Source organism: Sciurus carolinensis, chromosome 7 (assembly GCF_902686445.1).
Source record: "Sciurus carolinensis chromosome 7, mSciCar1.2, whole genome shotgun sequence".
NCBI classification, from domain to species: domain Eukaryota; kingdom Metazoa; phylum Chordata; class Mammalia; order Rodentia; family Sciuridae; genus Sciurus; species Sciurus carolinensis.
In genome coordinates this window covers 7,205,422-7,220,185 of record NC_062219.1, presented here as the reverse complement: position 1 = coordinate 7,220,185, position 14,764 = coordinate 7,205,422, and the positions used below count along the sequence as shown (strand labels likewise).

The window sequence follows — 14,764 nt, the reverse complement described above, 5'->3', positions numbered from 1 at the left end:
GTCTGGCATGTGTGTCCCGGGAGGATGGGGAACAGAACGGTAAGGGAAGGTCTTACGGCTGGAGACGCAGTAGGACAGTCTGCAGTTGATCCTCCTGAAGAGCTGCTTGTCAATGGGCCAGAGGACCAGCGTGCAGAGCTGGATGGTGTTGACGATGAGCCCCGAGGCAATGAACACGTAGCAGAAGACCAGGTGGCACAGGAACTGAGACTTCAGCAGTCCAACCAGGTCCATGACGCGCGGCGCTCTTGTCCAAGATAAATGAGTAGCTGTGGTAGAATGTGTCCAGGCGCAGGGAAGACCCAGGACTCAGGAAAGGCGGCTAAAACACAGATAGACACCAAACATTAGTCAAAGCACGATGTGCTTTTAACATCAGAAAAGATGCTCTGGAAAGGAAAATGTATGCTTGAGACTAGACTCTTGGTTTGCCGGCCGATTGACTTTTATTTAGCAAATATTGCCACAGCACCTACTTCCTCCAGGACACAGTCTGAGTGCTTTTAGAACAACCCACCCTTTATCTCTCTGGAGCCCTCTGAAGTTAGTACCATTATTGTAGGTGAAGAAACTGAGGCCCGGCCAGGGTCTCCCGCCTTCCAGCTAAGCGGTGGCCGGGTGGGCAGTGAGCCTCGTCCCCACATGCTGTCCCCGCCTGCTGTCCTGGTGTGCGCTGCTCACAGCACACGCCTCAGCTCTGGGCCCTCCCTCTGGTTCCTCCTCCCCACTTGGCCCTGTCCTCCTTCTGTGTCTTGGTCAGGAGTTCGCCTTCCTCCTCTGGGCTGTCAGCTGCTCCATCTTGAAGTCCAACACCATCTCCCGGCCCTGGAGGACCATCCTCAGCACAGGGATGGAGCTCAATTACTTTTCAATATTTGCAGAATGATGCAATGGAGGTAGACAAAGCCTGAACTTTGAGGATGCCAGCAAACTCTCCTAACTATGAAGGCAAGAATCTGCCCACTGCACCCCCACACACATCCTAAATGTCCTAAATAAAATCAGAAACTAAATAAAATCAGAGCGGTGAACCCTGGTCCTGTAATCAGACTCCAGTTCCAACAGGAGAGCATGAAATGACTTCAGTTTGGCAAATAAAGCCTCTGAGGAGCAGCGTGGAGGCAGGGGTCGGATGCTGCATGAGAGGCGGGCGGAAGCAGAGCAGGCTGGCTTCTCCCAGCCGCAGAATGTGCCCCAGGAAGAACACAAGTTCTAGAACAAACTTTAACAGCTGGCAGATCCCAGATTTGTTATGATCTTCATCAATAATGCCACAAAACGAATGATCTACCTGGCAGCTTCACATCCATCACCTCGCTCAAGACTCCCACGAACCCTGCGAGATGACTGGTATTATCCCATTTTTCAAACTAAGAAACCGAGGCAACTCCTACATGGGTGACTTGGCTGAGGTGACCTGTGGCAACGGGTGGCTGACCTTGGGACGCGGCTCTGACTCCGAGCTCGCTCCTGCCCCTGCCCTGGCTGTGGTGCGCCTGAGGAGGAGGAGGGCATTCTCTTGGGCTCAGAACTCCCCTTTACAGAGCAGCCCAGAAATCATCCCAAGGGCAAAAGACAGCGTGGCCTGCAGTGAAGTTCATGGGCTCAAAGGACGCTTGGAGTCGGGAGATGGACTCCCTTGAGAATTCCAGGTTGGCGTGGGATGATCTCCGCTGTGAGGATGGTCACAGGAAGCACAGGCCACTTGCTCAGACCATCTGGACTGTGCCTGTCTCAGGGGAAATGCTACGGAACCTTTGGCCTGGTTTCTCTGCAATCAGTTAGCAAAGCCAGTCAGCGTGGCCACATCTCCGGCCTTTCCTCGACAGCATGTCTGCAGACAGTTCTGGACTATGGCACTTGACCCAGGAAGTCTCCCTCTAAGGATGAGGCACAAAGCTGGCAGCTCAGTCTCCTTGCGCTTGACTTGAGCAGCCATGAGCAGAGTGATTTACACGGGTGGCAGTTTGGCAGCAGTCAGAGTCAGAGAGTGAATATTCATGCGGTTTATTCCTAGGACCTGGATCAGCCGCTGATAGCTTCCAGACAGTCTTGCTAGAGGAAGTGTGAGTCTTCCCTGGGTTTCTGGGGGTCTAGCAAACGTTTGTAAAATATTTGACAAATCCTTTTTGCTGATTTAACACTAAGAAAAGGAAACCCACCAACATCAGGGGTCTAGGACCACCTTCTTCAGCTTCCCAACCAGTGCTAGGGCACTAGGGACCTTGTAAAAGTTCAAGACCACCAAGCCCTCAGGTAAGAGCCTCACTAACACTAACAAACCGGGGCTTAGCACCAAGTTGGTGGTGTTCAAGGGGGACCTGGAGGCAGGCAAGCCCGGTTTCTTCTGGTTCTTAGGTTTTTAACCTCCACGTCTGACCTCAAGTGCCTGTCCTAGCGGCCTAAGGCAGGGGGCGGGGAGTAGGCTTGAAGTCCTGGGTTCCCTGGGTTTGACCCTGCTCTACCTCCGACCTGTAAAAAGGGATAATAGATTTTAATCCACATCCTAAGAGGGATATTGATTTTGGATTTTGTCGGTGTGGTGACGTTGGGGTGGTGGAGTCTTTCGGGGGGGGGGCCTGGTGAGAGGTGGTGAAGTCACGGGGGGAACTGCCCTTGGAAGGGATTAACGCTGGTCTCAAGAGTGAGTTCTCATGGGGGCACATTGCCGTAAAACAGCGAGGTGGTGCTCCTCACTCTCTGGTCCTGTCTTGCCACGTGATCTGTCGCTCTCCCATGCTCCTACCCTCATTCCATCCACCATGAAGCTGTCATCAAGGCCAAGCCGAGGAAATGCTCTGCTCTCCATCCTCCAGAATTATATGCTAGATAGACATCTTTTCTTTATATACTACTCAGCTTCTGGTATTTTGTTCCAGCAATGAAAAAATGGACTAATACACTGATTCTGAAATTCATATGCAAAAACAAAATAAGAATAGTCAGGAATTCACCTGAAGAACAAGGTGGAAAGCACCATGAGCTTGTTAAATAATTTAACTCTTTAGTCTTAGTGCTCATAATTAAGAAAGAAATGAAGTTAAATTATTTAGAAAGGTGTCAGGGGGATAAATAAATGACCTATATCTTAAGTTTATTTTAGATAGAAGTTTGGGCAAATCATCCTTCCCATCTTTCTCTTATAATGTGGAAATTAGTCAATTTACTGTCAGGCTAAGAAAAGAGGGCATAAATATCTGACTGGTGATGACAAGAGCCAGAGAGAAGACATTTTAAGATGGCTTGCCTGTCCTCTGTCAGCTTTGAAGTACCCAGAAAGTTATGGAGATAAATTGTCCAGCAACCCATTTTGGTAGCATGTTATATGAGCCTAAGATGAGACTAAGAATTTTATACTCTTTCTGAGAATATCAGAGCAGTAACTTATGGAATTCATAAATCAACAAAAAACTATGAAGCTGTTTTCCACTTTTCTGTGAAGAAAGATATTTCTTATTGTCAAGGGCAACAATGAAGAACTCATGTGCCCAAAGGACCAAAAACGACATGCCTTTTGTTTGTTTTGGGCGCTTACAAAATGAAACAGCAGTGGTCTGCACGCAGCTGAGCTCTGGAGTGGTGTTTAGCCCTCCCCTGAACACACCACGGGACCTTGGGAACGGCCCCTGCGGATGTGAAGTGCAGGGAGTCCGTCCTGCTGGGCATCCCCCTCCAACAGACCAGAGGCCAGAGCAGGCCACCCTGGAGGGCAGACGGAGGAGACACAACCGGAGCTTAAGGTGCAGGTGTCTCCGGGGTGAAGAGCACAGAGGAGTCTCACCAGAGTGAGTCAGAGCAGTGGCCCCCAGTGAACCAACACAAGTGGAGGGCTCTTGAAACTCGAAGGCTTTGTTCTAAGAAGTCAGGAGAACAGGAGCAGTGCCAGCAAACCCAGTCTGCACCACCATCTGAATTTCCAGCAGCAGAGTCTGACCCATGCGCTTACCACAGACATCACCTGCAACTTTACTGAATCTGTTTTAAACACAGGCCAAAGAAAACCGTGACTGGGAATCACGAAAGGTTCAAACTGTCTTTCTTTCGCAGGTGACTGATAGATGAGTCGATGTTTAACTAATCATTGAACCAAGTCTCTGCAGGTCCTTGAGGACCAGATGGAAAGCTGTTGACTATGGGTCTATTTTGTTAAATTAGTTCATAACTATTGGAGAAAACAAGGCAGTGCCATTAGTGCGGGGGGGGTGTTATTGGAATATTTTGAGTCAAACAGTTCCCACGGAAGCATGACTCTGGGCTGTGAAATGACCTAGGTACCAGCCTCAGTGACCTCCGTAGCCCTACCCATGGCTATGAGTGGTGGCTGCACTCTGGCTGAAGGACTGTGGCTCAATTCTTTTTTACTCTGTTTTATTTTTCTTTTCTCTGAAGAGACTGCCCCCTTACGGGGTGGGCCACTTCCCAGCCCTCGGGGAGGCTAGTGGACAGGCCGGGGCTAGTGGACAGGCCGAGGCTAGTGGACGTGGGAGGCAGGTGGGGCACTGCGAGTCTCCAAGGAAAGCGCTGCCAGCTGCCAATGTGCAAAAAGGATGCTGGGTGGACTTCCTGTTCAAGAGCCGGGAGGTGATCGTGCAGCCAGTCATGTTCAAGAGTGTTCAAGGTGATTGTGCAGCCAGTCAGCAACAGAGGAAAGGGATTCTGGAAGGTGGAGGAGCCGAGGTCACATGGAACCCGGCCCCGTGGTGTGGGTGGGATGACAGGGCCCAGGTGTGGCAGCTGGGGCCACACTCCCCGCTGGGCCACTCGCAGCTCTGGAAGGCACTTGCTCGGCCTTTCCTTTCCCCTCCTGTAGTGTCAGAATGGCCCGTCAACGTGAGGTGGCTGTGAGGAGCCAGTCGGACACGCTGGACACCCTGGGCCTGGTCCAGGGCGCGCCTGGAAGAGGAGAGCTCTCTGGTTGCGAGAAGATGAGAAGGCAGGAGAGGGCAGCTGAGACGTCCCCCTCTGGCACTTCAGGGAAGCCAGTGAGACACAAACTGACCCTTTTCCTTCTTACCATTCATCTAGATGCCCATGTTTCCGTAAGAAGCCCTTCAGCAGGCGGCGACACCTGCCTAGCGTGTGCTCACTCAAGCCTCTACCCGCCAGGGACTCAAGACCCTGCCTTCTTCACTACCTGCCAATCTAAGGTAAAAGCCCAAGCCAGCAGTGCGCTCCCCGGCTCTGGGTGCCTCAGGTAGCATTCCTAACTCCACACACACACTCACACACACACACACACACACACACACACATGCTCACACTCACACACACACACACTTACACACACTCACATTCACACACACACACTCACACACACTCACACTCACTCACACACTCACACACACTCGCACACACACATACATACACACTCACTCCAGCAGAGCCTTTGAGCCAGGAGACTCCTAAAGCGAGTTATGGGTGGTAAAGCAGATGTACCACATGCTGTTTGGCCCATGTTGGTGGAAACATAGGCAAATGACAGAAAGTGCAGAATCCACCCAGGAGAGGGTTCAGGCTGCAAGGAGTCTCCTCTAAACAGACATGAAGAGCTGTCAGCCTGAAGATTAAATTAGGTAACAAACGAGAAGCTCAGTTAAGACTTCCGTATTCTGCCTTGGTCCACGTTCCACAGCTCGTAAATAGCACGCGCCTCAGTCACGCTCAGGAAAAGGCTGAGCCCCAAATGGGGTTAACTCTGTCAACAGCTTGTTTTCAAAGGTTTGTTTATTTATTTATTACTCACATCACAGTACTCAATCAAGGACTGTAGAAGAGGCGAAATTTTCATTCTTCCCAAGAAATCAATCTAAGAATTGCTAAAATAATATTCATGCCAATTTAGCAAAACCATTAAAGCCTAAACAATGCCTTACTGAGACTCTTTTTACCTCAAAAATCCAGAACAATTCATAAAACATACAAGAAGAGATCAAAGGAATGCAAATTCTATTCTACTACCTTTATAATTCCAAATGAGGCTTGTTTATTTTAATGATAATTCTCCAGGACTCCCTGCCCCAGAATGAGCACAAAGCCACACTCCACCTTCCCACTAAGCCATTTGACACACACAAACAGGACCTTAAACACCTGCACACAGCCTGATCTCCTGAATTGGCAGCTGACAGGCTGCGTCAAGGACAAGATCAAAGCCTGGGAAAGTCTCTCCCGTGCAGACACTTAGCAACTGCCGCTGTGAGCACCCAGTGAGAGGCACTGCACACCTGAGCACCAGGAAACGGAAAGTGGATCACGGGAGACTCACCTAGCAGAATGGAGAAAGGCCGCCATCACAGGCTTGTAAAGAGGATAAAGTTCCGTTACGACATTGAGTGACAAAGGCACAAAGTCATACAGAGAGAAGAATCACATTCTAAAACCAAACATAGAAGATGGAAGCCCACCAAACACCGACAGCAGTGTTTGTGAACTCACTCACACACTCACACCCCACAACACATTCACTCCACACACATGAAGACACACCCCACAACTCACACAACGAACACGCCCCTACACGCCACACACGTGCCCACACCCAACACTACCTGAATGAATGCACACCATACAGGCACGCACACACACACCCTGCAACAAACACATTAATACGCCACACTCACAACACACACTTAGCAAGCCAGCCCACCTGGAGCCTGGCCCGGGCCCAAGTTTTATTAGCTCTCCATCCTTCGGAAGCTGGCTAGGTTCGTCCCAGGAGCCGCTTCCCCACGCAGGCCATCACCGCGCTCCCAAGGCAGCTGTTGTTTATTGTTTTTCAATGCATTTTTTCCTCTATGGCGATTCCGGATCCAGCTCCACCGTGCTTTTCCAACTCCTGACTACGGGGACGGCGCTCGAGCGGCCGGCTAGCCAGGTGACCAAGGAAAGGAAACCGCAGCAGCTGCCTTGGGACCACTGCTCTTGGTCTGCTGGGCCACGGTGCCCAGAGGAGGGGCGGGTGAGACCCAGGAGAAACCTGCGTGGCGGCTTCTGGGCACAGAACATTCGGGAGGTGGCAGTGCTATAGGTGGAATGCGCGTGGCCAGAGGCCCCCCAGGACAGCCAGGACCTGGACGGCCCTGGGCGAGTCCCTTGGCCCTTAGTCCTGACAAACAAGGCTAAGTTTAGTTTTTGGATTCCTTGCAGGTATGTTGGCCTAAGGCCCAAAACAAAACAGGAGAGAGAATTCCCTAGGAGTTAACTGTCACAGGGACCATCTCTAACTAAAATACTCCTCAATTAAAAAATCATCATAGTCTAAGAGTTCAGCAGAAGCCTAGGTAAAATTAGCTTATTTAAAAATTTTATAGGGCAGTGCTTTGTCCAAGATCCTGTCCAGTACATGGTGTCCTCTAAAACAAACTGAACTCTGAAGAAGCTCTAAGTCACACTCGAGCTTTTCATTATGTCCTCTAACAAACAGCCCTGAGTCCCTCTGCAAACTGTAACTGTAGGATGGTAAAACTGAAGTCCACAGAAAACACACGCTTGCAAGAGTCGGTGTCAGAGTTGGTTGAGTAGCTCATCAGAGAAAAACAAATTCTAGAAGCTTTCATAGCCCAGGAATCCAAGACTGGGAGGAAAAACACAGATGGATAACCTAGGTAACACTTTTGTCATGAGAAAGAAAAATAAAGATGGAAGAAAACAGGAAAGGCTGGGTATCCTCGTAGGCCTTCTGTAGCTTTAGCGTCTGTGAGATAAAAATGTTCCTCGTTCAACATCACAGGTCTCTGAATAGCCATTGGTGCAGCCAGGTGAGCGCCATAACATTGGACGTACTCGCCTCATTGTCACAGAAGGCCACTGGGGGTTTAGAGCAGGTCAAGCGCAGAGGTTGCCGGTGGACACACGTGGGCACCACACCTGCACCAAGACTCACGCTTTCAACCCGTCACGTCCCCCTTAGGCAGAGGCTGAGACTGCTGGACGTCACCACGACCTTCGGCCTTCACAGTACGTCCACGGAACCACTTCCAAAAGTTGGGGCAGTGGTGAGTTTTTAGGCTCCTACCCTCTGCTGGTCAGTCCTGTGGCACCCCAGTTGTGCCCTCCTCCCAGGTAAAAGGCCCACCACCTCCAAACCCTGATCCAGCTCTCCCCTGCCAGCGGGGGCTGCAGGGCTGACCTCCACTGGCTGGCCACTTTCCCAACAACCAACGTACGTGAGCTATTTTAAAAGATGCTCAGTGAATATTTCTAAAGTGTATTCTGTCTCTAGAAGCTTCCAAATTTTTTTTAAATCAAATCCTAATGAAAACTCCAATAGCATGGAACCAGAAATTGAAATAAGGAAAATTTAACTTCCGGATGGGTAAACATTCATTCCTTTCTGATTTAAATGAGAATATTCCAACTGATAATGCAGCCTTTTCAAATACGGAAGGAAAGCAGATGTATGTGGAACTGAAGCTGCTGCTGGGACCTTCATGTGGCCGTGACCACCAGGTGGGTCATAGACCCAGGAGCCCAGAAGCACCCGGCTGAGCAGCAGGTGGGCAGTGGCCTGAGACTCAGCTCCAGGGCCACCAAAGCAGCCCAGGGAGATGGCCTCACCAGCCGGCACTGAAACAGAAAAGAGAGCTTTGTTCACTCCACACACCAGCGCCTACTGCCCTCTTCCCATCACCTGGCCGTAGGGCCCGCCATCCTGCCCACTAACCCTCAACAGAGGGCAGGGCGGAAGCTCATGTGGAGAGGCCCTGGCTGGTGCCGTGTGGCCTTGGACAAGCAGCCTCTCACTGTGGAGTGTTGGGTTCTGCGAGTGTGTCGTGAGGAGGGGACACTTGCCTCCTGGAGTGCTGTGACACGGGAAAGCAGCAGGCCCCAGGACCTGCAGGGAACACCTCCTCAGCCAGTCCCCACTCTCACTGCCAGGCTGCTCCTGGGCTGTCCCCTGCCCCTCCATGGCTCCCAAACCACCCACAGGGTGAAAATCTGAAAGTCCTTATCTGAAAATCCAAAATCCAAAATGCTTCAGAATCCAAAATGTTTTTAGTACCAATATAATTAATCACCTTCCGGCCTCGTGTGGAAGGGGTAGAAGAAGCATGTGAATTTCCTATTTGGACTTGGATCCCATCTCTGAGATATCTCACTGTATATATGCAAATATTTCAAAATCCAAAAATAAATATCTGAAATCCAGAGCACTCTGGTGCCAACCATTTTCCATAAGCATGACCATCTTTTGCCCTGTACCACCTTTATTATAAAACTCTTCCATTATGACTCTAATGATCAGTTTGTTTTAGTAAGTGTTCTCAGCTGGTCTATTCTCTTTTCTTCTGACATCCATGCAATGCCAGGATGGCCCTGAGCTTGTGACTCACAGGATCCCCTACAAGCCCACTCACAAGTTTGAAATGCTGATGTCCTTATTTCCATCTTGAAGGAAAGCAGTCAAAGCCATTGGTTTTGAGGTAATAACTGAGCCTCGTAATGGGTAGTCACTGTTCAAACCCCACACAAATCTCACAGAAGAAATGAGTTGTAGATACGACATGGGCCCTGTATCTACTACGTGGAAGAGAAGTCAAAATGGTATTGAAAAGACCCAGACCGTCATGACTTCAGTGCTTGCTGAGAACACCGGTATTGCCCTGGTCTCGCGAAGCCCTGTGACAAGAGCTGAAGATGCATTTCTGCCAGAGGACACGTGAAGAAGTAGATGAAGATGCACCTGCCTCCCGCAAGGCAGCAGAACGTTGGGCAGGGCTGCGGCCGGCCAGGGCTCCCAGTGCAGGTAGACCACCAAATGACGGCATCCCCCACATTTTAAAAAATAAAATCTGATCCTCAGTATTTCAAAACAAAACAAAAACAAAATATTTGAAAGTCTATAAAATCCAGACATAACAGCATTCAAAGCTTTGTTGGAACTTTTCTTACACATCGATTATCATCTAGTATCTTCAGTTTTAATCCCCACTGGGGAATGGGCTCACCCGTCTTCGGTTCTCTGCCGTATGGCCAGACAACTCACCTTCTGCTGCTCGGTGAGCAGACAGGCCAGGGTGCCCTCAGGATGATAACCGGGAGCCACCAGGGACAGCCAAACCCATCCTCTGGCCTTGCTTATCTGGAAACGCCGAGAAGGTTGCACAACCTCATCACGCAGCCTAGCCCACCTAGCCTGTCTGGGCCAACTGCTCCGTCAGGACGGATCACTACCATTTCTCACGAGGTGAAACACTGTCATTGGCCACAAAGAGCAGGGTTGGAAACCAACAGAGATCACTAGATACACAGGCCCAACCTCCAGACCTGGGAGGCGTCCAGTAGCACAGACTGGCTATCTCAGAAAACCCAGAAGATGAGAAGACCTATAGCAACCAGAGCTTAAAACCTGGGGAACAAAACTGGGATGAGACAACCCACAACCCAGCTCACTTTGTGCAAGCGCACACCAGGAAGCCTTACGTTGATTGGGAGCTTATTTTGCACTGGCCTGGGCCACTTGGGCTTGAACCCCGCTTTAGAACCTAGAAACTAACTCGACAGTGGTGGAATCAGACTATGCAGAGGGGAAGGTGCCCAGAACTGAGAGTCGGGGCATCTGAGTTTGACTCTTGACAAGCAGGTGGACTTTCTTTTCCTTCCTCATCTCAGACACTAGCAATTGGGCTCTTTTCTACTCCCTCTGGTTGTGATGTGCCCTTGACCCTTGAGTTCTTGGAGAAGCTGTCATTGCCTATCTTTATTTTCTGGTAAGGAGTGTGGGTGGTAGGAGATCAATATGGTGAAGTCTTCAATCTTTTTTCCTCTTATTCTCATACAGGAATGCCAAGTGAACCTAGGCAATTTCCCCAACCTGATTCAAACATAATGGGCCTGGATAGAGATTTATTAGAAAACAAATGCACCTAAATGCTTTTCTGACATGAATCATTTATTGAAGACAGAATTGCTGGCTATGAGTGCCCAAAATAAGTTGACTTACAGTATCCTTGTTTCTAGACAGCTCTGCAATATAGCCACAAGAAAATTGACGCACTCAGATGTGAACAATGTTTTTGGGGTCATCGCGGACTGGCTCTTCCTCAAAAGCTTTCATTAATGGGAGCAGCGAGGAGACACGAAGCCCAGCCTGCTTCCTCACTTTTGTGTCTTGATTCAGTCATAAAGCTCAGGAGCCAAAGAGGCTTGGGAGCCAGTAATGTTTCTCCAATTTCTACGTGGAATCCAGGATGGGCTCTTTAGTTCACGCGTACATTCATTTGTCCATTGATGTTTACCCGTTCATTAGGGTGTCTGTCCTTGAAGCTGCCCATTCATTCATCGAGTTAAAAATTCATTGGCTCACGTTTGGGCGCTGCATTAGACTTCTGAGCACAAGTCTGGGGGATCCTTAGAGAGTCCTGCTCCAGGTTTTAAGTAGGTAAGTACCACGTCCAATAAACTAAAGTACTTTTAGTCCTGGATGAACCTCACTCCTCCCCCTTCCCTCAGTATAGACAGGTGCCAACATGGGTTGATTCAATTCCAACACGTAAATGATCTATGTGACTTAATCTCCATTCTGATGACTCTCGATTCTCAAAAACAGTACAAAAGTGATAGCACAAACTGATAAGAGTCCTTGTTGACAAGACTATCACAGTCTGATGGCGGACGACCCATCAGTTTATTATCCTTGCAAAAGCCACAGACAAACCCACACATTCCCTAAACTATCCCATCGCGTGAGCAGCCGGAGAGCTCCTCTGACCAACGCCGAAGCTGCATGAGGCAATTTATCAAATTGACATGGAAATAACCCAAATGAAAGCAAATTACCTGCCCTAGCAGGGCAGCTCAGATACTGGTTGAGGAACACGGAGCTGACTTTTTTGTTTTTTGAACAGGGTCTTCTATTAAAATACAAATTGGGTAGAAGCAAAGGAAATTATGCTCACTGTGAAAGTCACTTACCCAAAGTCATGAATTTTTTGAACAGTAATTTCCCCCCATTATAACATTAATTCACATTCACTACAAAATCTATGGCATTCTAAAATGTAGAAATTTTAACACCTAGAACATTGACGACGTTTTGGTTTATTTTCCAATCTTTGGTGACTGTGGACAACTTTTTTTTTCCTTTGCTAGATAAAACCATGACAGAGCCTTTTTTATTTTTAAATATAGCTGTGATCTTATGTTCAATCAATTTTAAATGCCCTTTTTTAACCTTTAGTGTGAGATCATAGTCAATTTCCGTATCACAATATAAATATCCTTGTAGTAGAAATACTAGGCATATCATAATTATTGCCCTATTGTTTCATTATTGTATATTTAGTTTTCTTTCTTTTTGTCTTTTCAAGAATAAATAATGCAGTAAGATAACAAATGTGGACATAAAGCTTCTTTCCCGGAATCTTGAGTTATTTCTTTAGAATATATTCTCAGAAACCAGATTTGGGGCCCCAGAGACAAACATTTAAAGGTATCTGGTGAACATTACCAAGTTGCTATCTAAATAGTATTTAACTATTGAAAAATGTTCTTAACAATTTACATTCTCATCAGTAATACACATAAATATCCATTTGACCACATTCATCAGTAACAAGAATTCTCATTTTAAAACAAATAAAACTAGCTCATGCATATATGCGCCCCATCCCAGCTATTTGGGAGGATGAGGCAGGAAGATTGCAAGTCTGAGGCCAGCCTGGGCAACTTAGCAAGATCCTGTCTCAAAACAAAACACAAAGGGTCGGGAGTGTCGCTCAGTGGTAGAGCACTTGCCTACCATACACAAGGCCCTGGATTCCATCCATAGTACTGCACAAAATAAACAGAGACAAAACTAAACAAACTCTCCATGCCTTAGAAATCGTGTCTCATTATTTTAAATTGCATTATCTGGATGGCTACGAAGCTATGCAATTTTAAAATTTATTCAACTATTGCTTTTTCCATCCTGAATTCCCCATATTATCTATTGTTCATTCATCTCTTGAGTATTGATTTGTATGACTCTTCATATATTAGCTAGAATAGCATATTACTTATTTCATTTAAAATGATTGTTTTTTTCCTGTTGTTTGCTTTTACTTTTAGGTTATCAGAGGTTTAAATTGTTCTGAAGTAAGTACTGTTATTTCTTTCACAATGTTTAAGCTTAGAAACGTTTTCCTTCTACTCTAATTTCTTGTTCTGCGGAAAACTGGCAAATGTCCACTTACTTCGTCTAGTGTTTCTATAGTTAATTTTATTTTCAGCAATTTGACTGTCTGCCATTTATTTTTGGGTGCAAGGCTCTGTGAGGATCTAAATGCACTGATTTCCTAATACCAGCTGCACCCGAGACGATTATTGAAAGATCCTTGTCTGCCACGTTAATCGCCATTACAGGTTCATACACTGCATACCAACGAGCAGAGATGAAATGAACTGTGGGCATCAATACTCTACTCGTTTTAGAGACGAGAAAACTGGCGGTGAGTGTGCCCAGTGCCAGCCCCGTCACTGCTGGTTAGGACACGGAGGGCTCTGCCCAGCTCTAGCGGTCCCAGCTCTGCAGCTCTTTCCTCCCTCAGCCTTTCCACCCGATGGCTCTTCTCTCTCCTGGGGTCCAAAATGTCCCCCTGCATTACAGCTCAGTCTTTCCAGTCTCCAGTTTAGGGTCCACAGGATCAAGGGGAAGTTGTGCCCTAGACCTCTGCCCGCTCGCTCATGCCCAGGTGGGAATGAGGCAACTGCCCTGTCTACCAGGCCACTCCTGGGACTCACTGTCCCCGCTCAGAAACAGGAGACATGGTCTTGACCCTCCCATGGGCCCTGCCTGTCCATCTGCTAGAGGACAGGTCCCCTAGAGAAGCAAAAGCTGAGCAGTCACTGTTCAGAGGTTCGTATTTTTCCCGAGGGGAATATCACCTGTTAGTGCTTAGGCAATGGATGCCACAGGGCCAGGGTGTTTAGCTGTCCTAAATGGTGGATCCCTGGCCCCAGAACAGGAACTCCTGCGGGAATAGAGTTCTGCACATCCTCAGAGGTCCTGGACACTTCTCCTTGATGGGCCTCTGGCCTGGGACATCGGAAAACCCATAGAAGTCATGGGTAGAGACAGTGACTGGGTAGGAAGAGGAGAGTCTTCCTTCCAACCCAGGCCTTTGTTTGATTATTGATTTCATGTCACTTCCCAAACTTTGGAGAATCTTTAAATGGATTCCATGCATTTTTTTTTTAAACTTTTTTTAATTTGTTCTTTTTAGTTATACATGAGATTCCATGTGTCTTGACTAAACCAAATTGTATTTCTGCCTCTACTTTTACATTATGTGTTCCTTCAGTGCCAAATATGATTAAATGAGCTCATAATTATGATTATAAATGAATAAATAGGAAAAATTTAAAAGAAAGCCCCAGCAATTTTGTTTTTTTCCTAAAAATGTTCCTCCAAGAACATAATGAAGTTGAAACAGAAAGACAGGAAAAGCGAGGGCGCCCATTTGTGACAGAAAAGATGTTTACAATATACGGTCAACAAAAACCTACACGTGAGGGATGGAGTTGTGGCTCAGCAGTAGAGCGCTTGCCTGGCAAGTGTGAGGCCCTGGGTCGGATTCTCAGCACTGCATACAAATAAAGATTCATTGACAACTAAAAAGAAATATTTTTTAAAAACCCATATGGTATGAGTCAACAAAAAAATGAGACAAAAAAATAACATGTCTCCACACTTAGGAAATGCCCTGAATGGTAAGTTGTCCAACTGCCCCCCGCCCCATGCCGAAAGTATTTTAAACATGCAAAACATACAGTTTGTTTTACC

General features: G+C 47.6%; 1 protein-coding gene across 1 annotated transcript in view; it reads right to left on the bottom strand.

Moving 5' to 3' along the window:
* The window catches only part of Agpat4 (1-acylglycerol-3-phosphate O-acyltransferase 4), a 110,963-nt gene that overhangs the window by 76,762 nt on the left and 19,437 nt on the right, over positions 1-14,764 (bottom strand). Inside the window, exon 2 of the mRNA XM_047559428.1 lies at positions 57-322. Coding sequence (XP_047415384.1) covers positions 57-234 — 178 coding nt within the window. The 5' untranslated portion in view covers positions 235-322. The remainder of the gene's footprint in view (positions 1-56; positions 323-14,764) is intronic.